Genomic DNA, 26,846 nt, shown 5'->3' with positions numbered 1-26,846 from the left:
TCCAATGCTCAGTTAAACATAAAATGTCAACATTAAGTTTTTCTAAAAACAATTCAACAATTAATTTCATGCCGGGAAGGCCTTCTAGGTTTTGGTGTACTATTCTCAGTTCATATGACCTTCCTGTTGTCTGCTTATCTAGTTTAAATCTAATTTATCTACAGAGTTACCATCTCAAAATATTGGCAATTCTGTAGAAGTCTCCTTATAAATAGTTTTTTGTTTACAATGTAAACTCGTCCAAAAATTAATAGTATAAGCTACCAATGTAGCAAGTTTCCGTCTATGAAACTTGGAGAGATAAATATTCTTATCTTTAGTCATTAAACATTCACCAATAAAATTAGTGTCAAAGAAAACTAATTTACTATCATGACAACATGTCGCAGTATGTATTAGATTAGTGAATGTTTTTATTCTTTGATGGAGGCTGGCAACTTAGATATGGGAAGGCGCAAATTATAACTTAAAGTTTTGTAAATTATAACTTAAAGTAGATGGTTTTTCAATTTTCAATAGATGTTTAATCATTAATCTGTTAATTTACTAAATACAGTTGTATACGTACCGCAGCCTATGGGTGCCTTGATAGGGTCTAGTAGCGGTTCGTGCGTCCAATTTTTTTGTAAACAACCTCATTTGTTTTGTTTGCGTTTTACGAATTAAGAAAAAAAACTATGATTACAGTAGGTAGTCTTTCGTGCGTCCAGTATTTTAATCAAATTTCAATTAAATTGCGTCGGGAGATTTTGATAAACAACATTGATGGTAGGTAGCATTTTGTGCACTCAAAATACTTTGATAAGTATAGGTGCATATATTGATATGTGATGAACATAGAGTTAAGAGACTGTTAGACGTGGTCAAATATTTTCATTATCATGTAAGGTTATGTTTATGTATTTTAATAAAACTTCCTTTTAATTTATACGTAAATATCTCTGTTGAAATAAAAAAACAATCAGGTATTAAATATTTTTCAATAGAGTAATAAAAGAAGTATCTTTGTGTTATAAGTTAAGTACAGACTTTTCTTCAAAAAATGTACGACGTTTCTATAACAATATCAAAAAGTATATTTACTAATTGAAAGTAATAACATTAAGTAAACTTAACTTATAATTTATATTGTTATTCTATTGAACAATTTTAATACGTACGAGTTCCACCGTGGTACAAGGGCTGCGGAAGCGTGTCGCAAAAGAAAACACAGTGTGTTTTTGGTTCCAACGTTTTCGTTCTGGAAATTTCGACCTGCAGAACAAGCGCCGTGGACGGCCGGAGACCGTAGTTAATAATAAAGAATTGAAGGCTATTGTGGAAGCGGATCCATCGCAAACCACGTCCGAATTAGCTTCAGGCTTCGGTGTTAGTGATAAAACTATTTTAATCCACTTGAAGCAAATTTAGAAACTTTGGAAGATTAAGAAACTTGAAAGGTGGGTACCTCACGAATTGAGTGAAGCAAACCGGCAAACGCGTGTCGACTGCTGTGTTACATTACTTAACAACAGTGTCAGTGGCACAATAGTGTCGTTCATATATATATATATATATATATATATGAACGACACTATTGTGACATTGTGATTGATAGACTATTGTGATATGAACGACACTAATCATATATATATATATATATATATACGCCTCCACGCCACTACTGCTTCACGACAGACTACACACTGCACAACAGACGGCTACCAAATTAGAGGAATGTCTAAGACATCCAGCGTACTCCCCGGACCTTGCTCCAACACATTACCATACTTTTCGAAATTTGGATAACTTCTTACAAGGGAAAAATTCAACTCCGATAGGGCAGTTCAAACCACCTTCAAAGATTTTATTGATTCCCATCTGAATGGTTTTTTTAGTAAAGGGATCAATGAACTACCGATGAGATGGCAAAAGTGCATAGATAATAATGGTTCTTACTTTGATTAAATAAATATGATATATTAAAAAATATTCTACTTTTTGGTCCTCTTATACCAAACGCCAATTTCATATGTAAGAACTTAATGTTTCATCGTGAAAAACCGAGTATTCGAGGTCACAGAATTGCCTGGGCTTTATTACCACGATCAAAAAGTTTATGTAGATAATTAAGTGTTGAGGAATCCGGAGTGGGAATAAATTATAATATATGATTACTCCACACTAATGACCCGTAACTCAACGCGATCGACAATAAATTTAAAGACGCCGAAGACAATACGGCATACCGGAAGAAATTCCTTGGAGTCGGACCTTAAGACATCCTATGTACGTGGTGTGAGCAGATGCAAAGCCAATTTGTAATTTCTGATAGTATATCATATATTATCAATAAATTGTAAATTTAAGAAAATAATAATTATAATAAATGAACTTTATTGCCCATAATCACATTAGGTACACAAAGAATAGAGATTAGGTACATATGGAGCGGACTTATTGCTCAGCAATCTATTCCAACCAACCTTTAGGTAGAGAAAAGGTACTAAATAGCAGGGGGTGGGCACAGCTACTAGCAAATACAATAAACATAATGATAAATAGGTATACATACATTTACTTACATAAATAGATACATAAATAAATAAATACATTATAAACTAACATACATAAACACTTATACAAACAGAAATATGAAGATTTGAACAAATGAACAAGACATTAAAAAGTACTTAATAATGAAAAATAATGACTCAACATAAAACATAATACTACTCCTTGAGACGTTTTTTGAAGGTGTCTAAAGTTTGAGCGGTACGCATATCGAGGGGCAGGGCATTCCAAAGTCGATTAGCCTGTACTGTAAACGATTTCGAGTATTTTTCAGAAGAATGGGTGGGAAAAGTGAGCCGCAGAGTGCAGACAGATCGGGCAGGACGTTCCTGTGCCTCGTTTAGATATTGGAATCGCTCTTTCAGATATTTTGGAGAGAAGAGAATAAAAAGTATACTAAAAAGTATACTAAAACGTATACTAAAAAGTATACTAAAAAGTATACTGAATAAAAGTGAAAGAATGTGGTACGACGTAGCGGATTGGGAGCCACTTAAGGTATGCGCGGAAAGTGGAGACATGGTCATATTTTCTAAATCCGAATATGAACCTGATACAGAAATTCTGAAGACGCTCAAGCTTATTGAGTTACTCCTCTGTATTATTACAATAACATGAATCAGCATAGTCGAGGATTGGATGAAGTATTGACTGAGCCAGCGAAATTTTGGTATCAATTGGCAGAAAGTTTTTTAATCTCATGAATGAGCCAGCCGATGCGAAAATTTTCCTATTGACTTCGGATATTTGAGGAGACCATGAGAGATGACCGGCAAATATTCTTCTGGTTCCAAGGTTCTTAACTCTAGTCACTGTAGCTTGTGTTACGTGTTGTGGAAGTATACGCCAGTCTATTCTAGAAATATTCCAAGAGCTCCCTGTTATGGCTCCAATCAGATATGCGTAATACATTAAATAATATTAACATCACATATTTTTTACTTTCACTCCAGATTTCTCCACATAAGTAACAAATATCCTCACTTTCGTATTTCTAATTTAACTAGCTTTTGCTCGCGGCTTCATGCCCGTGTATTTCAGTTCTTGAAAGAAATCGAAGTTAAATTTCAATTATTTTATCGCGTATTGTAAATCTTGTAAAATTTATTTATTACTATGATTAAAATTCATATTTTCATTCATTCATATCAACTCTAAAAACCTAAGTGAAACCTGGTTGAACCTATTAGGGCCCGAAGTCATGAAGATTAAGTTTCATATAATTTTCATGTAGTTTACTGGTAAGGAAGTCCGCCTTAAGTAGGTCGGTCGACTTTGGCAAACTTCGTTAACGGATAATGGAGATTATTCTTCTGTTATAGTTGTGAATTGACTTGTGATTAAAGTGATTTCAGATGTTCAAAAGGTAATCGGCAGCTTGTAATGTTATTATTTTTCTTTAAAAAATAATAAAATAACTTGTGTTGTAATATTAAACCTAAAAAATTATGTGTTTTCCAATCCTTACATGTTATAAAATAATAGTATCGTTGTAATATACTACTACACAAGTCACGAACTTACTTTGCGGCTTATTCCAACTGTATGATTTATATATATTTAAAGGTTTTATTGTGTTACCTGAACACTTCTGAATGTATGGCAGGTATGCTTATGGTTATGAAATAATATTTGCGGTTATCCAACTAAATAGCAGAATAAATATAATTGCTCGTTTCTGAGAGTAGATATTTTTTTGGCCTGAAATTAACTTACTCGTATTTACACCAAATTTTGGTGATGGTTGAGTGACATGTGACTTCACACAAGTCAAAAACCAAAAACACATTCGGAAATCGTTGGGAAAGCAAATGCGAAACTTTTTGAATTTCATTAAAACTCTATTTCAATAAACGTGCGAATGAAAGAAACGTAATCAATGCTCTCCAACAATCGATGTCCTTAGTATTGACAAGAAAATAAGAATGGTCTTTTATTTATATTCAAACTCGTGCACTCGTGCGGCATATTTCTTTTTCGAAGAAAAAAGCAATTAGTCTTTCACATTACTAACATATTCGAACCGAAATCGAATTCGTTGTTGGTTTCATTCACTGATTAGCAAGAGCTGATTGGTTTGGAAATTGATTAAGTAACATTAATTATACAAAGAAAACTCAATTATTTTATCAACTGGCGACTAACGATACTCTCGCTCCACTTTTTAATTTAAGCATGCATTTCATTAACTCATCTCTAAATTCAAAATAAAATGTTTATCATAATGATGTTTTCATCATAAATGAGGTAACGTGGTAACGTTTGAAGATTTTTTTTTCATTCAACATTTAAGAACATTGTTTTTGTCAGTGGTTATTGAACAATTAATGATTTTCAAACTGAAAAATACCATTTTTAAACTCAATTTAAAAATAAAAATGATATCATCAATACATATAATAAAACAGTAGAAAAAAAACCTGTACATTGAATGTATTTAGATAAAAACACAATTAGGTGATAGAGTACAGGATTTTTTCTACTGTTTTATTATATGTATTGATAATATAATTTTTATTTTTAAATTTAGTTTAAAACACAAGTTTACTCGTAATTTGGCCCATCGATGAGTGAATCAACTTACAACCATCAGAATCAAAAACCACTTTCCAACCGTTCTGTACTTACTAATAGACAACAGATTAACTCGCAAATCAGGTACATATGAGCAATCTCTTATAGGTAACAAAACTCCTTTTAATCTTACCAGAATGTCAACCATGCCTTTGGCATTTTCTCATCATTTCCACATGTCATCAGTAACCTTAAAATCTCTAAAGGAATGCTTTATTTATATCAGTTACATATTTTTGATTTCTGACCTTGTCATCTACCGTAGGGTAGATGGTAAAGTCAGAAAAATTCATTATTACTAACTAGTAATAAATTTTCGTGTAATATACAGGTGCATTATTCGTTGCCTGTTTCATAATTGGCATTATGAAACATTTGAGACCTAGAAATGTCAATTCGAACGTATACGAGACTATGACACACAACTATTTCCTTAACCATTATATGCCTCAGCAAAATAAAATATTACTAGTAAATCCATATAAATATTTGGATTTCTTTTATTGTAATAAGTATTTATTTTATAAGTTGTTTTAGTTTTGCTTATAGACAATTTATTTAAATTAAAATATATTTTTTTAAGAGCTATGCTCTTGTCGATGGAGTAGTCGCCACACCTCTTGTCAAAGTCTCAATACGGCACCTGCCTTCACTTTCAAGTGTCTTGCATAACTCTTCCTCGCTCTCCTTGGATCTCTTCTCACTTTCACTTTTCCTTCAAGAATACTTATAATGAGGAATCGTGTCACACCAAGTGGCTAATTATTCTTCCCTTCTTATTTTTTATTTCCGTCTTCTTTTTTCACCTACGATTTCCAACATTTATTAATTGCTTAAACAAAGTGTCAAACGACGTCATCTACTCGCGCAAAATGACTGGGTTGAAACTGCTCAATTTTATTCAATACTTTAAATTATGTTTTATAAAATAAATTGAATATGTATTTTCATACCTCTTTACTTTATTTTCACGTTAAAAAGTTGATTAATTTAGGCCATAATAACATGAAATTCCCTATTGGCATGAGGTTATTATAAAACATATGAGACCTAGAAACACCAATTCGACTGTTTAAAAGACTATCTATCACACGCAAATATTTAAATATTTTCTTTACCATCCTTGGCATTATTATAAATAATTCCATACTAATACAAATATGAAAATTTATCTGTCTATAACATTTCCACTACATGCCGTGAACAGATTTTGTTGAAATTTGGAACATAGTAAATCCCACCAAAAACATTCTCATGTAAAAATGTCGCCAAGACGAGTTGTCTTCACAAACTCTACAGTTTAGTCAAAATGTATGAAAAAATGGTCAGATCTCATGTAGAGCCAAGATTCGTGATATATGCGCCCTAACTTTACCAGACCTAACTTCACATACTCTACATTCTAGTTAAAACGGCTTGGCTATTTCTGTACTCATATAGAAATAAGATAACGAATGCCTATGAAATCTACGTGATAGTAGCAAAACGTAGAGCAAAGTTTGTGAAGCAAACCAGACTCGTCTTTTTTACATGAAAATGTTTTTGTTGGGATTTCATTTATTTTTGTAATTTTGTGGAACCTATGCAACCAGGAGTTTAACTTTTGCATTTCTTTATTCCCACATTTTTTTTGTTTTCTTTACTTTGTTTTTATATATATTTTTTAAACTTTTATTTTTTTTGTTTTTTTTTTTACTAATATTAGCTTACATACAAAATTTCAGCTTTTAAGACTTCAGGAAGTACTCTAACAATTTTGATGATCAGTGAATCAGTCAGTGACGAAATTAAGGGTTTTTGGACATCTATAAAATCTAAAGTATACTAGCTACGATAATCAAACTTTGTATGTTTAATTAATGTACTCATGGTATTATATCTTAAAAATGTTAATAATCTGGCATTATCCAAACCAAAGTTACGAAGGTTCAAAAATACGACGAAATGTTTCGAAAAAAGGTAGGTAGTGCCCATCTCGTATTGGCGGAGGCACTCCCGTGCCTCCAGATATACCGCTATCAGATGAATAATTTTATCTAAAACGCATTTTTAATAATGAAATACATTTTCTGTCTTATATTGAATGTTAGATGTTTTGGAATATTGTTACCTTCAACATTCTAACGTTAGTTAAAAACTAAACATCATTTATGCATTAAAGCATAGAGCTTACAACCGGTTGAAGCTCGCCACGGCCACGGCTGGGCGGCCAGCGCGCGAGGGCGGGCGGCAAAGTGGTGTCGGTTACGTTGGGCGGCCGCGGCAGAACCGGTCGCGTGTCAGCCAGGACGAGACGTATACCGCGTCATTTGTCTCGCGCACTTGCTACAAATATATCTAACAAACTATTGCCATTAACTTCTAACTTATTCGGTTTGTCAGTTATATTATCTCGTGGCGTTTTTAAATATGGACTTTTCATTACGTGAAATTCAATAATTTTTTCCGACATAGTGTAATCTATTTCAGTGATATTAACTCTATTTTAATAAATAATATAAACCTTTAATGCATTAAAGATATGTAAAAACAATGTTTGAATGTCATATAAACATTAATACAACAAAATAAGAAAAGTAAACAATATTTCAATTTACGACAACAGTAAGGCCATACCATTCATTTTGATTAAATTCGTTTAGGTTTATACAGTGAAGTGTTTCAGTTGAAGTAATTTTGCATAAATTTACTATGAAGCTTTTAAATAAATGAAGGTTAAATGGATATGAAAGTAAAGTCACGCAGTACGTTTTTGTAGTTGGGGGTGAAAGGATTTGTCATCAAGAGCCGCCTGCATGTACGAGCGTGATGGTGTCGTCTAAGGCCCTATGATAACTAATAGCCTCTTGTTGGTTTAAATACTATTGATAGATTTAGATGATATTGAACATAAGACGGATTATAACTTGAGATTACAGAGACAACATGAAAGCAGTTTTTAAAAAATAAGCGATCGAATCATTCTACAATTATTTCGAATTTATTTATGACGAGACCTTCAACATGACTGCAGTCAGTAGATACAGCTCGTACAACTGCCTAACGGGTTGGGACAGCTACGACAAAATACCGAGGTAAATCTAACTGATATTATATAGGTACGTAGGTACCAAATCATAACCGTCTAATTTAAAAGTGATTCAAAAGAATAAGGGTTTAGTTGTGGTACAAGTGGCGGGATTTGAATTTATTAATATTATAATGGTACGGATTTTAAACCATGATGGGTCCATTGGTCTGTCAATCTCTGAATTAGCGGTCCGAAGCCAAAACTTTTTGTATGTTTTTATTCTAATAATTTAAGTAAGACGTAAATTGCTGTTTTAGACGAGATTAACTTAGGCAGATGGTGACTTTCTGCTTTTGCACTTATTTTTTAAGCTTATGCCTGCCACTTCGCCCGTTTGAATTTCATAAAAATGTGATGGTGGCGCTAGGGTTCACAGTGTCTTAAGATTATTTTATGGAGATATAGTGTATATATATCGGTAGTCAGTGTTTTTTGTTATGTATGTATTTAATATTTACGATTTTCATAATATCGTATCTTTATTTACCTTTACTTATTTAAGACCTTACTTTTTGCCAAATTTCATGTCTTTAGGGAAATACCTAGTTGATTTGATTCCCTTGTAAAATGGCAAACATTCAATGTATCAAGTTCGAATTTTTTGATAGGCACAGAACCCTAAAATGCAGTTAATTTGAAACCAGATTGACTATTGCATTCTATTTGTTCGAGTTGTCGCGCTTTAGGAATATGGTAACATCCATTATTATCCAAGATATTAAAAATCTTGTACGTTTTAAATGAATAGGTCGACTTAATCGATCAAACAATGTTTGTTTAATATTAAAAATATATTCAATCTAGTTTTAAGGAATTTTAATTGAAAAATACAGTTTACCAAGATAAGATTTCGAAATGGATTTGGAATCATTAAATTACATACCGAATTAAAATTGTTATGAATAAATTATTGATTATTCAGATATAAAACTCTGTGTCTGTGGTCTCTTTACTCTAGAATAATAATTACTCGTTGCACTAGAGTACTATGCTTGCCGCATTTTTCAATGTATTTTATTAAATAAACCGTGACATAAAAAAATAACAAAATTCAAATATGTGTGATGAATTTCATTCCCTAATACCACACTATGCGTGCAAACCCTATTGGAAGTAATTTAATTTTACATTACAGTAGTTTGACACTATTTTTTAAAATCTTTATTGCACAAAATTACAAAAAATATATACAAAAGACTTAACTAGACTAAGGTTTAGACTTAACCTTTCTGAATCTCCTTTCCATTTTGCTACACATGCTCATAGTCGGCCTGCTGGTCTCTGTTTGGTGGATGGTCGGGTACTTTATATTACAGTTGTGAAGTGTGTAATAGATTGTGGCACCTTACTCGCCAAACAGATCCTTAAATAATGATTCTTTCGTGAGGTATCAGGTACTTATATACAAATCTACAGTGTCAGGGATAACATCGAGTCTGCCGGGTAATCTTCAAATAACTGCAGGCATACCATCACCTTTTACGGAACGATTCAAATGCAGCGCAGTTCAATTTAAGAACCTAAAATGAATCGCATTTAGTAATAAAAATTACGTCGATGGTACGATTTTGCGATGAAGATCAGTTTAGGTCGCAGTTGAGGTCTACGGTGTGTATTATGTATTTCCTAGAGTATTATGTGTAAATATTAATTTGTTGTCTGTCTTTTATATGCTATCATGAAATATTCCTTGTATTATAGATTTTATATACGATTTTTAACGGTTGCTTAGATATACTCTTAGAACCCCTAAATTAGCTTTGTTATAGGGTTTATTGTATAAAATAATTTCACACTGAACAACATCAAAAATGGCAGTCTTGACAACCAAAACAAGATTTTCTATAAAAATGTATCTAAAATTTCATTGTATAATTTTATTGTTCCAATTTGAAATTTATGAGAAAAATTCGTGACATGGACCCGTCGGCTATAAAAACACACGGACTGTTACTTTAGGCAGTCACTTCTGCGTTTATTCTTGAGTAGAGCGCGGGAGCGAGATCAAAGCCATGTCCCGAGGTCAGGAGGCCCAGCTAGCCTTCGCGTAAAATCATTTATTAAAAAGAAGATACGAGCAATAAATCAAGGAAGACTCCTGGAGCCTGAACTTGCTGAAGACCGCTACCTGATGCCGAGATCGGCCGACCACCTAGGTACTGCTGGAGTCGATTGCCTGCGAAGTCTGCTCGTCCAGTCACCGTCCCCTTCGCCCCTGCGATTGACCCATGACACCTTTACTCCTTGTGATTGTCCCTTCCGTCAATGCCAGTGACTTCGGTGTTTAAATCTATTTTTTGACCACATAACAAGTAAGTAAATCGCGTTAAAAGATGATCTTACTCCCCCTAGACTAGAATAAAGAAAGCCTGCGAATAAAAAAGGGCAATTACTTATAAAAGGGAAAATTATAATTATTTTTCACATAAATAATAATAATAATTTTTCAATGTAAAATGGGGAAATGCTGAAGAGGTAAAACTTTATTTGTTTTCGAGCATTAGAGACATTCCATTTATGTCATTATTAGAAGCAGTGAAGTCCTCTGAATCTATTAAATTATTATGGGCAAAAGCTTTACTTGAAAAGACCACAATACTTGAATATAAATGATACAATATGACTATAATATGGCCTGATCCAAAAACAGGAAGAGAGATTCCCATATTCAACAAGAAATATATTTCACGAGTAATAAAAATGGGAAATCAGTCCGTAAATTTTAAGTACCAAGATATGAGACCAAAATTTTACCACAAAGGCCAACTATTATTTTTTCGGATGACAATAATGCCACCGGATTGACTTGTAAAACAATCTGTAAAGACAGATGACAAAAGGGTTGCCGCCTTGAAATAAAAAATTTCCACTCTGTACTAAACTTTGTTGTTAAAAACCAGATTACAATAAGTTGAAAGCTGATATATCGTTGATAATTGATCGTTCATAATTCCCCTCCAATAAATTGCCCCCAGTATCGCAATTACCTAGTCCAGTCGGTCATACTTGTCGCTATCGAAAGCGCATAAAAGGAGGTGCTGTGAGGTATCCTTACGGATTAGCGGTTGCTGTGCATTCCGCTTAGCAACACCAAAAACCCGACCCTACGCAGGTGCATAACTACAACCAAGTCGGCTGCATTCTGTCCTATGTATTCCGGACCAACAGCAATTCCAAAAGATAAAGAAGTAATACTGTATTTATATAACTATAGCAAAAACGTATTGGTTCGCAACTTCGGTTTCGAATATCTTAATGAATGGACAAAATGACTATTGTAAACTTTCGAAGCTGAATGACGAGGTTACTTACACCAGCTCTTATAGTTAAGAACGCTATGCTGGTTATATACGTCGTAAAACTTAAGTATTGGGTTAATAAAACATAATGGCTATCATTCACATTATATAAGTACGTTCAAAGGTGTTTTACGATAATACCACTAATTGTGTGAATTTTTCGAAACGAAAATAGAAATTCGTCTCTTCATAATGTTACATCACCATCATTGATAATGAGGGATACAGAGAAATATGAATTAACAAAAACCGAGCAAGTGCGAGTCGGATACATAAATATTTACATTTTTCGGGCTTTTCCTGCCACGGCCGCACAAAGCAAACGCGCGCGCTCAAAATATTTATTTGATATCGACAACGCTGTGGTTTGTACAACTACCTGCAAAAATATGTAATGCACCAATTTTATATAGCGATTCTGAGATTCGATTATTTAAAATGGTGTATTGCATTTGCATTCTACAATTCAAGACCCCTTCAGCCGCCGTCGACAATTTTTCGACGACGTCGACTTTATCATCATTGTCCGTAACCAGTTTCAATGGAGAATTAATTCGTACTCATTCGAAATCGGTTTCAATTGAATACTTTTTACAAACGTAAAAAGTTACGTTTGTAAAAAGTAAATACTTTTTACGTTTAATACGAGTTTTAATACGATAGAGTTTTAATACGAACTGTTTAGTTCGTATTAAAACTCTATGTTGTTATTTGTAGAGGAATAATTTCTACGTTAATATCTACAGCCGGAACTGGCCACTTTTTAATGCAAGTACTCGTAGTAACAAAAGGTCAATATACTCGTTTTATATTTAAATAATCAAACTGTTCTTGACAATACAGATATTAGGATATTTGATATCGACGCTGATAGTTTTGTCTTTATTTATTGAAGTAAGAAAGTAATGTCATGTAGTGTACAACAACATGTATAGGAAAGATAAAATCAAGTTTTGAATATGCCAGTAATATACAACAAACGCCAAGATTGAATAATTAATCTTGATCAACATAAAAATTAATTCAAAACAGGGAGATATTGAGTTTATTTCTACTCAAAGACAAGGTGTAGCCTTTTATTTGAAGGGAGAAAATACCATCGAAATAAATTTCCAACAAACAAATACATTTTGGCTTTGATGGAAAAATAATGAAAGTTTTGTAAGAATGAAATTGTGACCCAAAAATCTCAGAATTGAGATGTGCATTCAGTGGAGAACAATGTAATTCTTAAGTATGAGTGCGTGTAAATTGGACTGAAAGTATTAATGCGAGAAATAAAATAAAGGGAGTTAAAAAAACGATTTCAACAAAAAAGTTCAAAGAATTATTTTATACTTTACTTGCTTTTGCCCGGGGCTGCACACGCGTTAATTAAAATTTCATAAAAGGATTCGAAGTAAAATTTCAGTTTTTCTTTTAGCGCGTATATCTAAGACTTGTAAAATTTATTTATTACTATGATTAATATTCGTGTTTTTTCTCATTTGTAGTTCAATTTACTGTTTTCCACTACGATTTCCGCTATGTGTCTATTTCCGAAAATTTACTTGTCCCGTTTACTTTAAATTGTCCCATGTCGTTTCCCGCAACATGCCCCATGCCATTTCCCGCTATGTATCCCACTACCGCTTCCTGTAACGCGTGCCGAACATTTATGGAGCTTTCTTCAAAAGTAAAGTTTCGCATAAATTTCCATATCTACATCATTCCCCTAGAGCTGCAATTTTCAAATTCTAGCAGTAGTTCTAGTATCACCACTTTTCAATCACCAGTTTTTACCTAAAATTTCAAGTTATGTTGATTTCAAAAATGATAAAATTCCATACAAACTTGCAAGCCCTATTTCACTTCTACAGGGATATAATTTTCAAAATCGAATTTATTTATTATTATTTTTTACCAACTACAAATTTAAATTAAAATTTTCATATGTCTCACTTCAAAAATGGCGAAGTTTCATACAAACTGGCAACTTTTTGGCAAAAAAACTGAATTTCGATATATCCTTTCTTGGCGGACGTCTCCTAGTCACAATCTACCTTCCTGCAAAATTTCATCTTCACGGGCTCAGTAGTTTACGATTCGTACGATTTACGATTTCGTAATACGTGAGTGAGTGTTTTATAAATCGCTTTTATAAATATGACGGAATAACGGAGGATTATGTAACCCAAAAACAACAGCCCGCAGGTTAAACCACAAACAATAATAACATGGCCGACTCCGTGGGCTTCTTACTTTCTGACGTTTAGCTAACTGTCAGGATGAGGGTATTTCTCTAAAATAATGCGCACAGTTTCCAAGGAACAGGCAATAGAACTCTTATCTCAAGTTACCGTTCATAATACCAGGGGATTATTATCATCATCCATTACTAACTCTCAAATACTACTTAGGTGGTGGTCCTCATGACCACAAAATCCAGGACAGTTACCTGCACATGTGGGCAAATCCCTACCTACCACGGTAAGGATCCGTGCCCCGCCCCGCACGAGTCTGTTCGTGATAGTTACCAGTTATATTTACTGATCCACGACCCACCGTGCTAACTGACCAATCACATTTAAACACCAAGGAACACCACACGCGTGTTCGCTCACTGACCTCGTAGCGTATCATCACAGAATCCATAACAAAGTAACACCACTATTTTCTCTGACTGGCCTCACCGCCATTCACCATTATTCTCAAAGAAATAACTACAAATTTTATTATATTTATATTATTAATTTATAATTAACTATAAATTTAATTATTATTGCCTTATTACAACAATTTAATTTTTCATGTTATTGAGTTTTTCTACTTTTCTATACATGTTTGCCAGAAAGCGATAAAAATTCAAACAATGTCGGCCGTGCATATTAAAAACATAAATTATTTAAAGAACAATATTCTTCCGTGTGAGGTTAAAATGTTTTTTGTAACCTGATGCAACCTGACATAGGTTGCAAAGTTACAACATTGTCACCAAAAACATTTTTGGTGACAAGGTTAATTCCAATAACAAGTTCATACAAATACGTTCTAAATAATTAAAGTCTTCGATCGCATCGGGTTACAAAAGATGGTTTCCTCTAATGGCCGAAGAAGTCAAGACATTTTGACCACCCATATTGTTTATGACGTTTTTAACCACAGTAATGACAAGAAAATAAAAGCCTATAATAAAAATAACACCTGCTACCCGACCCTTGAGTTGCTTATGCTAATATCATAGGCTTACACAATTTATATGGTACTAGCTACGCCCGGGGGCTTCGCGTGGGAATTTCGGGATAAAAAGTACCTATAGTTATTCCAGGTTGTTGGAGTGATGTAGGTCATTGGAATATTTCACAATACTGAAAAATGTCCACATTTTATTGCGTCCTTATCGCTGTAGTGATCTAGAATGACCTGATATCGTTTAACAAAGCCATCGCTCGCTATTGTTTAAGTATCACCCATACATAGAGTATCTGGTATCGTTATATTTAGATGAGATTGATACCTCTAAAGAATCTCGCAATTATAGAATAATCGATTGAAAATTCACATCAATAACATTTAGGTGACTTGAGAAAAATAATGTCACATTCTAAAATACAGAAAATTTAAAAAGATTATTACGATCGGAACAAATTCCTGCATTTCCTCCAGTGACAATGGCTTCATTAGTCAAACCAGGCAGGTTTTTAAAACTCGTAATATTTCAACAAAATAATAGAAACAAGCATGTTGCTTTTCGAAAAGACATTAAACAGAAATTATTGTTTTCACAAACATTTTAAGTTGATGATTCTTCCAAAAAACAAAGCTGTGTGCATGGCATTGAGCGCTGACCCGTAAAACGATCAGCGCAGCTACTCAATACGCCCGCAACGACGATAAATAGGTTAACCACAATTTCGATAACTAGATTTAAATACCGGAATTGTGTTTTCCATTTGAAATGAAGTTTTTAATGATCTTGTAGGAGACAAATTTATGAATTATGAAACAAGTGAAATCTACGTGATTTCACTTGTTTCATAATTCATAAATTTGTAATTATAATATAATATTTAGTAACCTAGTAATTATAATATTTTCTATCCGGACAAGCCTTCCTAAAGACTTCCACACAAAATTTATTTCCAACTAGCTTTTGCCCGCGGCTTCGCCTTTCTAATAATACATAAAAGTACATAATGTACATAGTCAAAAGGTATATATATCAAAACAGTTTATGATTGTGATCCGAGTGCTGATTATAATATATATATCAATGTGAAACACAATTAACTTACACAAAAATATATGAGAAACGAGATGTCAGTTCCCTCTGGCAGCACCCGTTCACGAATTGACGCATGGGTCAGCCATCGCGTAGCTCAACCATAATAGAGGGAACCTCACCACCCGGCCAACGACGCCACTACCAGATTGACCATTTGAGTGAGCATGACACACTCGATTCCCATGACTTCATAATTACAAATCTTATTCGTCGAAATAGAAGTAATTCAGACACTTGACGATCACAAATCACGTACATATTTTACAAATCAAATTTAAATGTCACTATCACACACACAATATGTGAATTATTATAATATAAATAAAAATTATAAAAAAAAAAATAATAAAAAACAGTAAAATAAAAATTAGGAAATCATGTGTGGAGTGATAAAGTTGTCGGGAGGATCCATGCGTTTTTATCAGTCAAATAGGCGTTAATTGTGTAATACGCTTTATCCATTAAATTTTTCTTAACATAAGTTTCATTTTTTTTTCATTGGCAGATTAATTAAGAACAAATTAACTTCCGCAGGGAGTTTATTGAATAATTTTACACTTTGACCCGTGAAAGACCGCCGAACCTTTTTAAGCCTGAATCTGTTCATACAAAGTTTGTGCTTATTTCGAGTGTTTACACTATTTACTTCGTTTAATTTTTTGTATAGATGTAAATTTGATTTGACAAAAATAATCACATCAAAGATAAACTGAGATACAAAAGTAAGGATGTTAATTTATTTGAAGAGTTCTTGAAGAGAATCTTGAGGTTTTAATCCGTAAATAAAACGAATAGCTTTTTTCTGTAATACAAAAAAAAAATCCTATATCAACTGCATTACCCGTACCATTACTGTATCTATGTCCGTACACTGTCTGATCCTTCTCACTGCAAAAGCTGCCGTACTAAGTTTTTTGGCCGTGATTTCAATATGTTTATCCCACTTTAATTTGTCGTGATGCCCAGGAATTTAGTACTATGTACCCATTCTAGAACTTTACCATTTACTATTAAAGGTATACCATTATGCGAGTAATTTAAGAGAGAGAATTTAATACATTTTGTCTTCTCTGTTAGAGAGCTAAGTTGTTCTCCCAATTGGAAATTAAACAAACAAATTCTGACCACAGGCAAACATACTACAGGCCCTGGGAAAAGCATGACTGTCTCAGATGTACTTCTGCAACCATCTGTGTTTGTCAATAGAAAATTAGTGGGAATTATTGGGCTGGAAACTAGAAGTGCTTTCTGTATCCATGACTGTATGAATGGATAAATAAAGCAATGCAGAGTCATTTCTAGTAAATCCCACAGGAATAACACTTTTTGGTTGCCTTTTTCGTAGTCATGCGACTGACTACACAGGTGAAATTTCAAGATTTGTTGAGTAGACTTAGTGTGAAGAGGTACAAACTACCAAACAAGCAAACGTACTTTCACGGTTTTGTATCGGGTACAGAGTCAATAAATATCACGAAAACTGTAAAAAGCCTATATTTCGTGTTATAACATGCACTCTGCGCCATCTACTGATTTTTACAGTATTAAAATTCAAAACATTTATTAGCAGTCTTTTATGGCAAATCCCACGGCAATGGATTTGGATAGTTTGGAAATGTAAATCCCACCAAAAACATTTTCATTAAAAATGGTGCCAAGACGAGTCGAATCTGTTTCACAAACTCTACACTTTAGTCAAAATGTATAAAAAAGTGGTCAGATCTCATGTAAAGCCAAGATTCTTGATTATTTGCGCCCTAACTTTACCAAACCTAACTTCACATACTCTACATTCTAGTTAAAACGTGTAGCCCCGCCGTTTCTTTGCTCTAGAAATAAGATAAGGAATGCCTATGAAATCTATGTGACGGTAGCAAAACGGCCAAGTCACACGTTTTAACTAGAATGTATGTGGAGATTAGAACATTTTTACATGAAAATATTTTTGGTGGGATTTCATTTATTTTTTATTTCATTCATTTATTTTAAGTTGGTAAAACCTATGCAACCAGGTGTTTTATTATGTGTATTGATTTTTTTTTATTTCTTTACTAGCTGTTGCCCGCGACTTCGTCCGCGTGAGCTTTATGACTCTAGCTTGTTATAATGCTTAAATGCGAAAGTAATGCAATTGGTTATTCATTCGGGTCATAGCCGTTGGAAAGGTTTGAAGAACTCGCTTGTGATTTTATTTAGTGTGATTATTATTAGCTGTGTGCTAAGACTTCTTTGTTACCAGCAATCCTGGTGTATAATTGTGATTACCGTGGGTCGTGGATCAGTAGACGTAACTGGCTGTCACGAACCGACTCGAGCGGGGCGGGGCACGAATCCTTGCCGTAATAGGTAGTGTTTTGCCCAGGTGTACGGGCAACGGCCCTGGATTTTAAGGTCATGAGGACCACCTAAGTCATATTTGAGAGTTAATAATGGATGATGATAATCCGCGACTATCTTAGTAATCTATGGTATTTTGAGTTATAACTTAGATAAGAATTCTGTCGTATCGTACTCGTATTAAAAAGTGAATCAAAATGTCACCTGTTGTTACCTGTTACCATTACAACGTAACTCAGTTTTAGCTCTGTCGTCTCGCGGTTCGAAACAGAAAATGCTCTTCAGACTGAAGAATTTTTATAAAGGCGTCATTTCTATATTTCCTATAGTTTAGCTGTACCATCATGGATCTGTATTAGGTGTTCTAGATCTCCGATTTTTATACCTCAACAGAAAATGCTCATCATAGTCATTTCTATATTCCCTATAGTTTAGCTAGACCATCATCAGGTATTCCAGATCTTCGATTTTTATATATTTTGTATCTCAAATCCGTCCAGTAAATCCGAAGATTAACGTGTATAAACAGACATACAGATAAACGACAGATTTTTTATTTTCACATTTTTTCTCTGTACTATGGCTCTCGCCTCATTTTGTTTTTATGTAGAATATTAATTGTTCAGATTTTTTTCTCCTGTTTTGTTTTGATGTATTGTTGAGAAAGTCGGTCTGTCTGTATGTCTGTGATTTTTTCGTCTAGCTAAACCGCTAGACAGATTTAGATGAAATTGGTATGGATGTAGTTGCCCCCAGTAATACACAATTTTTAAAAAAATATCCCCAAAATACTATTGACGACTTAAGTTTAGTACCTCCACAAGTTTGCCTAGTAATTATTATAATAAATGTATATATAGTGTATGTACATACAAAAAAATGTGACATAGATGAGATGCATGAAGTATGACTCACTTCTGTTCTCTACCATTGTATTTCGTTGTTTCAGGGTCCGCGTGGAGTACTACGTTAATGAGAACACTTTCAAAGAAAGACTGCAACTATATTTTATAAAAAATCAACGATCGAGTGAGTAACATAATTTTATTATATAGGTAGCGTTACACATGCTTGTGTGTATAACTAGCATAGAGTTTAATTGTATTTTTTATTGAAAGTAATACAATTAATAAATTTACGTATTTAGAATCTGATATTTAACAATCCATACATCATTATTACAAAGAGACAAGCGTTTGGGAATTTGTACGTTTGAAGTGGGTAATCTCCGAAACTACCAAACCGAATTTAATTCACCATTAGTAAGTTAACTATCCAAGATTGCTATAGGCTATATTTTATTTCAAAATTAATTTAAATACAGATTAATTTTAATTACTTCCATTCATTGGATATGTTTAATCACAATGGTCAAGGGCAAAACATTAATGACGCAGATCCAGTAGGATTAAAACGATTTCAAATCCGCCAGTAGGATTGCAATGTGATTACAGAGACAAATGTGATAGCAGCTACGCCAAAAATGGGTATATAATAAACACTTCCTGGTCATGTACAACACTATTGCGTGCTGAGTGTACGCACTGCTGTGTGTGTGACACGTACGTACTGATACGAACTCATATAGTGATAGAATTGAGTTCATTATATTTTTATGCGAACGGAACAATTATATTCTCGACTAAAAATTAAGATTTCCAATGTAGGACGAGTAGCTATGTGAAAAGCCACAATTTCACAATTTTACTAAATTCAAACCAGTTCGCTATGTTATTTTCAATTAAAGGTTCCATCGGTTGAACATATCTGCCCTGTCAGTAACACTGAATTATACGGCACCACTGTGGATATTTTTCTTAGATTAACTAGAAAACTGCTCATGTTGGATCTGCTTAACCGTAAAAAAAGGGAAAAGAATTCCTCTCTCATTGGAATACACTACTGGTTTCTTACTTCGTTATATTTTTATTTCTTTAGTAGTGTGTCTAGATGAGTAGTATTACTTAATGGAGATGCATCAGCTAGGAGAATATCAGTCAATTCCGAATATATGTAAAACGTAAAGATGAAATCTCTGTTACAATCTTGGTTAGTTAAATTAAAGAAAACCAAAGAAAAGCTCAACTTGATTAAGTTGATTACAGAGTTGATTATATATTAATTTGCTGTTTTACAAGTGTTGATGATTATCAACACTTGTAAAACAGCAAATTAATATATGTTATAATTAACGAAGTATTTCGTAACTTTTTATGAATAAAAGTCAAAAACTTTTTTTTCTTAATAAATTAATATTTGCTACTATATATCAATCTTCCCAGATTTTTGGGAAGGAACTGGGAGGATGAAATCGAAAGGAAGGAGGAAATCAAGTCTGTTCCAATATCGTCTCAGACACAGTTAAATGCTAGAATCAAGAATCTCACAATCTCAAACTAGACTGTACAGCTCCCATTTATCAGACACACAACACTGGAATAGTCCCTGTACAGAAGTTTAAGCGCCCAGATATAATTGCTACGTAAACTTTAATTTGAAACTCTTTACCACAATATGGCCTTTAGAAAACCACAGTACTCCTCCAACTCTATCGTTTAACTCGGCCTATAATCAAATCTAAACATGTGGTATTATGGAAATTAAGTGTGAAGTTGAAAGCTATCTATCAATTTTATTTCTTTTGCCTATAATTTTACTTTTCATTGCGCTATTGATTTTCGCTGGACCTGGGATCTATTTTTCCTTTAATTAATCAATATTTTTTGTTAATTGCAGGTTTACGCATTAGAATAGCGAACTTATTTTTCAAACTGTTGGCCTGCGTGCTGTACATTTTCCGTGTCTGCGCTGATGGAGACCCCATATCTGCTACTTGGTAAACTATACAACTTTTTTCGAAATCTGGAACACATTTTTAAACAGTTAACACAGATTAATCATCGATTTCCGGAAATAATTAGCTAGACGGACACATTCTAAAAGGCTTCTTGCATTGTGGATCTATAGATATTTAAGTATAAAATATAATATTTAATAATCAAGCTTATAATACCGAATGTTTTCACAGCTGTCATTACTTAAAATTTATTCGAAGAAGGAATCTTTTCTTATAAAAAAATTAATACAACCTTGAAATCTAGATTACGTATATAAATTATACCTGATATCTGATTTCATTAAATAATTAAAATATATTTTACAAGAATCTTTTTTATATACATATAAACAGTTCAGTATAATAATGTATAATTTAAAAAAAATATAAATTATTATACTGAACTGAATCATAGATAACAAGAATCTATTTTATATAAAATAGATTCTTGTTATCTATGATTCTTGTTCTTGTCTTGATTCTATCGTGTATTCTAAGACTGATAAAATTTATGACTATGATTCAATTTCGCATTTTTTGTTGTTGATTTCCGCTACGTGTCTCGTTCCGAAACTTGTCCCGTCCCATTTCCTGCAAATTGTCCCATGTCGTATTACGCAACATTTACTGCTACGTGTCCCACTCCCTTTTCCCGTAACGCGTGCCGAAAATTTCATGACTCTTCAAAAATAATAAAGTTTCGCATAAATACTAATCACCAGTTTTTATATAAAATCAAGTTATGTTGACTTCAAAAATGATGAAATTTCATACAAACCTATAAGGATGTAATTTTCAAAATCTAATTAATACATTGTTATTTATACCAACTACAAATTTAAATTAAAAATTTCATGAGTCTTACTTCAAAAATGACGATGTTTCATACACATTTGCAGCCCCTATTTCACCCCTATAGGGATGTAATTTTCAAAATCGAATTAATACATTAATATTTTTATTCAACTACAAATTTAAATCAAAAATTTCATGTGTCTCATTTCAAACATTGCAAATTTTCATACAAACTGGCAACCCCTATTTTACCCCCTTCTTAGCTTAGCTTAGCTGGACCATTGACACTTCTTCAGGTATTCCAGATCGTCGATTTTTATACATAAACAAGAAATGCTCATCAGGCTGAAAAACTTTTGTCAAGGCGTCATATATTTATTTCCTATCGTTTAGCTGGACCATCTTGGGTCATCAGGTGTTCTAGATCTTCGATTTTTATATTTCAACAGAAAATGCTCATCAGACTGAACGACTTTTATTAGGGCGTCATTTCTAATTTCCTGTAGTTTGGCTGTACCATCGTTATTCTCCTTCAGTTGTTGCAGTTTTCATAATAATGTATTCCTATATGTTGTCCAGGCTTAATAGCAATATAACAAAAAAAGTTTCATTCAAATCCGTCCAGTAGTTTCGAATTTATGTAAAAATATTCTATGTACAGATTTATTTCTACTGTTTTATTATATGTGTTGATTAGAAATTGTATTTAAATCTATTTTTTTTATTTTAACGTGTCGTATAAAGTACTTTCACTCGAAAGAAAGTACAATTCAAAATCGTGTACTACCCTCTACTAACGTAAAACACGGTAAACAATGTATTTACTTATAGATGGTGCCAAGCCAACATGCGCCTACGTCTCGAGTGAGTTTCATACGCGCCGAGCTAAAGAAATTGTCACATTACGTTATTTGGTTACGGGCAAGGATATAAAAGACATAAAATGTTCCATTAAAATGTTTCCAGCATCAATAACGAGAGATTTCACGTCTAAACAGGATATACGTTTTAACAAATGTATAAATTCAGTCATAAAAGCGTAGAAAAATACTATGTACTTAGTAGTACAATTAAATACTAAATTTCCTTGTAAAATAGATAACGAAGAGAGTATTAAATGTCATGATATTTAATAATCTCTTCGTTCTCTATTCCAGTCCTCGGACCCTGCCAATAATTCAGTGTTATTCACAATACTCCAGTGTGTTAACACCATGTCAATAAAAAAAATACTTCCCACTCTGTCAAGAGATGTACTTGCCTTTGATGCCTAATGACTTTATACTTGATTCCTTTTACATCCCTTTGCTACATAAATAAATAGTTCCACGATGCTGACAGACCATACTGGTTGTAGGTGACGTGGTGGTAATTGCTGATGCTCAGCTACCCCGCAACCAGTTGACACTTGGTAGTTAGTCAAGGCAAAACATGAACTGTGTCTAACTGGACGTCTACTCCTCAACTTAGAGCACCAGCCTCCTGGTAAATTCCGCACAAAGTCCGCGTCTCGACCTGCACTCCGTCCCTAGTAGAGAGACCCTTTTTTTCCAGTGTGTCATTGTTGGGTTTATTTTTTAAAAGTCGTAAAGTCAGTCAAGGCCTATAAAGAGGCATAGCACCAGTTTGTACTGACTAAATAAAATTTCATGTTTTCATCAGTCAGTTGACTAAAATTGGCTTATCTAATGATTTTGTACAAGTTAACGTGACCTAAAACTTCAAGACTCTTGGTTCTATCGACTCCGTTAGCGATTATGACATGTACTGCATCGGGCATAAGTACTAGTATGTATAAGACACAAAGTATGTCAGAGGCATTCACAATCTATTCTTAGCATGTTAGATTCAAGGTAAATAAAATCAAATGTTAAGAACTTTAAAACTCGTACGATGTACGTTTTATGAAGTCTGCAAGTCTCCATTTGTTTCGTTGAGTGTTTTGAACACATAATATTCTGTTCGATGCGATTGCGATGTGGTGTCTATGACAACGTCGACTACTTCAACGTGACGACAAATGATATCGCTTGTTTACTGTTTTCTATTAAAAATATATAATCAATACATATAATAAAATTGAAGAAAGGCCAAATTTGTACATTGGATATATTTTTTTAATTCTTCATGGAATATACTTAGTTACAGATATAGATGACGAAAATATAGTTTTGGAAATTTTTGTGTCTGTCTGTCTGTCTGTCTATCTGAACACGCATCACTCGAAATCTACTGGACCGATTTGCTTGAAATTTGGTATGTAGGTACCTTATATGGCGGGTTAAATTCTTAGATACATTTCATCCCGGTAAATGATCAGGTTCCCGTAGGATAATTCAAACGAATTATGAATCAAAAATGCCTTGGAATCCCGGGATAACATCTTATAGACATTTCATCCCGGAAAATGAGGAGGGTCCTATAGGAAAATTAGATACATTTAATCCCGGTAAATGGTCAGGTTCCCGTAGAATAATTGAAAAACTAATTACGAATCAAAATTTTTAATTTATAATCAGAAGGTATCAATTTTCAATTTAATTTTGTTATATTTTAGTTTTGAACATAAAGATAATAGACGGCGCCATCAAGACTTTTAAAACGCGCTATATATATATATATATATATATATATATATATATATATATATATATATATATATATATATATATATATATATATATATATATATATATATATATATATATATGTATATATTCTCCGAAGTGGGTGAAAGGGGTGAAAAACTGTAAATATTAAAGTTCTACACTGTTGTGAAGTTAGTGACTTGAAAATTTGGATTTTGGGTGTTTACAACAAAGTAATGAATACGTGTTTCAGATTTTTCTGAAAATTATCTACAAAAGGGGGATGAAAGATTGTATGTGACTTAATATAATTTTTAAGATAAAAAGCTGAAAATTTGCACACTTACTTTTTGTGGTAAATAATTGTAATAGTAAATACAAAAAAATAATAATTTATGTTTGTGGTTAATAATAAACCGGGACGTAAAACGTCATGGAAAATGGGACGGCACGCGTTGCAGAATGCGGGAGTGGGAGTCAGAGCGGGAAATGGGAAGAAGACACGTAGTGGGAAACGGAACGGGATATCTACATTACATATCAGGAGGCGGGATTGGACAAGTTTGCGGCACGAGATACGCAGCGGGAAACAGGAAATTGAACTTAAGATGAGAAAAAATACGAATTCGAATCACATATGTTTACCAATCTTACAGAGTACGCGTTAAAAAAAAAATAATAAGATTTTAAATGATTATGAAATTCACGCGGGCGAAGCCGCGGGCAAAAGCTAGTATATAATAAAACAAAAGCATATTAGTCGAACATTAGTACGCAGTTTTGTCTACTACTATACAAGTCCTCCAGTTGCTTAATAAAAAAATATTTTAAGGCGAAGATAATTTATTGTTGAAGTAATAGTAACTTATAAGTGGAATTGACGTTTACCAACTTATTGTTCCAGTTATGGCTGTATACCAGGCAATAAGACTGAATTCGAATATTCGGCTAACTTGACAGAGGAGGAGTTCCAAGAGCATCCTATTATCAACTGGGACGGAATAATATGGGTCAATAGACCGTTGTATTTGTGGATAGTGCAAGTCATATTGGCTATGATATCTTTCACTGAAGCTATATTACTAGCCTACCTTGGGTACAAGGTAAGTACATGTTAATTATTTTACAGTAACGGTAATTAAGCGGATTAATTTATATACTTAATAACTACAATATTTTTTCTAAACTGAAATTTATATTTTGCAAAAAAGCTTTAGGCTAAGCTGTCCGCAAAAGGCAATAAATACAAAGGAGATAATGATATAGCTTAGATATTTAAAAAAAATTACGTTTTAAATAGATAGATCGACTTGGCCAGCGCATGATTAGATAGTTTAGTATTAATCACACCTACAGTACCATATCATCATCACTATCATCATCACCATACAGCCATCAACCTGGTTTCTCACCAGTCCTTTCGATGTGAGATGATCTAGGTGAGTATCTTTAAGATGTTAATGGTCCTGAAATTTTAAAGGCGAACAAGCTTTTTGTAGGCAGTCATAAGTCGAATTTTTGTGGAAAGTCGTGTTTTTTATATTTTGACATGTGTTCCTATGGGGATATAGTTCAGTTTCATGGTCTAAACACACCCTTTCTCAACCTTACCATTATACAGGTACAATGATCCATTAATTAAATTACAAAGTTACATTACAAATGTAACTTTATAATTTCCTATTTATATGGGAATACAAAGTCATTCATGCATTCATATCTAGAAAACTGGACCGAAATTACAAAATATTTAGGTTTTCCCTTGATTTAGATACTAAGCACTAATTGTGTTCTAAATTTGAAGCTTATATATCTGCTAAAAGTGCCATATACTTTTGATGATCGATGAGTGACAAAATCAATAAGCGTTTACAAGTTACAAATCTTAAAGTACTGGTTCAAATTGAATAAAATTTTAAACATACAGTTTATACAATACCTGCTTAGATACTGAAAATTCAGGCTTCCTGTTTTAGACACAACCAAATTATTAGGGTTCGAAATTTGCCTGAATTGCTTCGAAAAAAGGAGGTACGGCCGTACCGCTTTTTGTTGCTCGACTTGCGAACACTGCCGTGCCGACAGATTTCTCTCATGTTTGGGTGTCATATTTGGGGCTGGCACGCCGCGAAATCTGTTGTTTAGGAAAAAATACAACCTTAAAACTTCAAAAATTCGAAGAACTGTATGAATTTTACTGCTGACTGCTCTCGTCTCTCAACTTCGTTTATGTCTATTAGCTGCCAAAGCTACGTATCCCTGACTGACAGAGAGTGGTAACACACGCCAATAAAATAAATTACCAACACTTAGTAATTGAATGAAATTACTTAGATAATAGCAACATTTATTCATTTCAGGGAAATATATGGCAACAAATTCTATCGTTTCACTTCATATTAGAAATGGTGAATACGATACCATTTGCCTTGACGGTAAGTCATTTTTTTATAATATATTTTATGATTGAATAATTAATTTAAGTTTCACGTGTCGTCTATTACTTTAAATTTAATTTAGGCATATTTTT

General features: G+C 33.2%; 1 protein-coding gene across 3 annotated transcripts in view; it reads left to right on the top strand.

Annotated features, from left to right (window-relative positions):
- SLO2 (slowpoke 2) overlaps positions 1-26,846 on the top strand; it is a 75,966-nt gene that overhangs the window by 29,795 nt on the left and 19,325 nt on the right. For all 3 annotated transcript variants that reach the window (XM_064437008.1, XM_053768850.1, XM_053768849.1), the window contains exons 2-5: positions 19,047-19,126; positions 20,834-20,933; positions 25,221-25,419; positions 26,677-26,751. In XM_064437008.1, the coding sequence (XP_064293078.1) occupies positions 19,047-19,126; positions 20,834-20,933; positions 25,221-25,419; positions 26,677-26,751 (454 nt within the window). The remainder of the gene's footprint in view (positions 1-19,046; positions 19,127-20,833; positions 20,934-25,220; positions 25,420-26,676; positions 26,752-26,846) is intronic.

Source organism: Plodia interpunctella, chromosome Z, assembly GCF_027563975.2.
Source record: "Plodia interpunctella isolate USDA-ARS_2022_Savannah chromosome Z, ilPloInte3.2, whole genome shotgun sequence".
Taxonomy (NCBI): domain Eukaryota; kingdom Metazoa; phylum Arthropoda; class Insecta; order Lepidoptera; family Pyralidae; genus Plodia; species Plodia interpunctella.
Note: the sequence above shows the minus strand (reverse complement) of the source record. Positions and strands in the feature narration are given on the sequence as shown.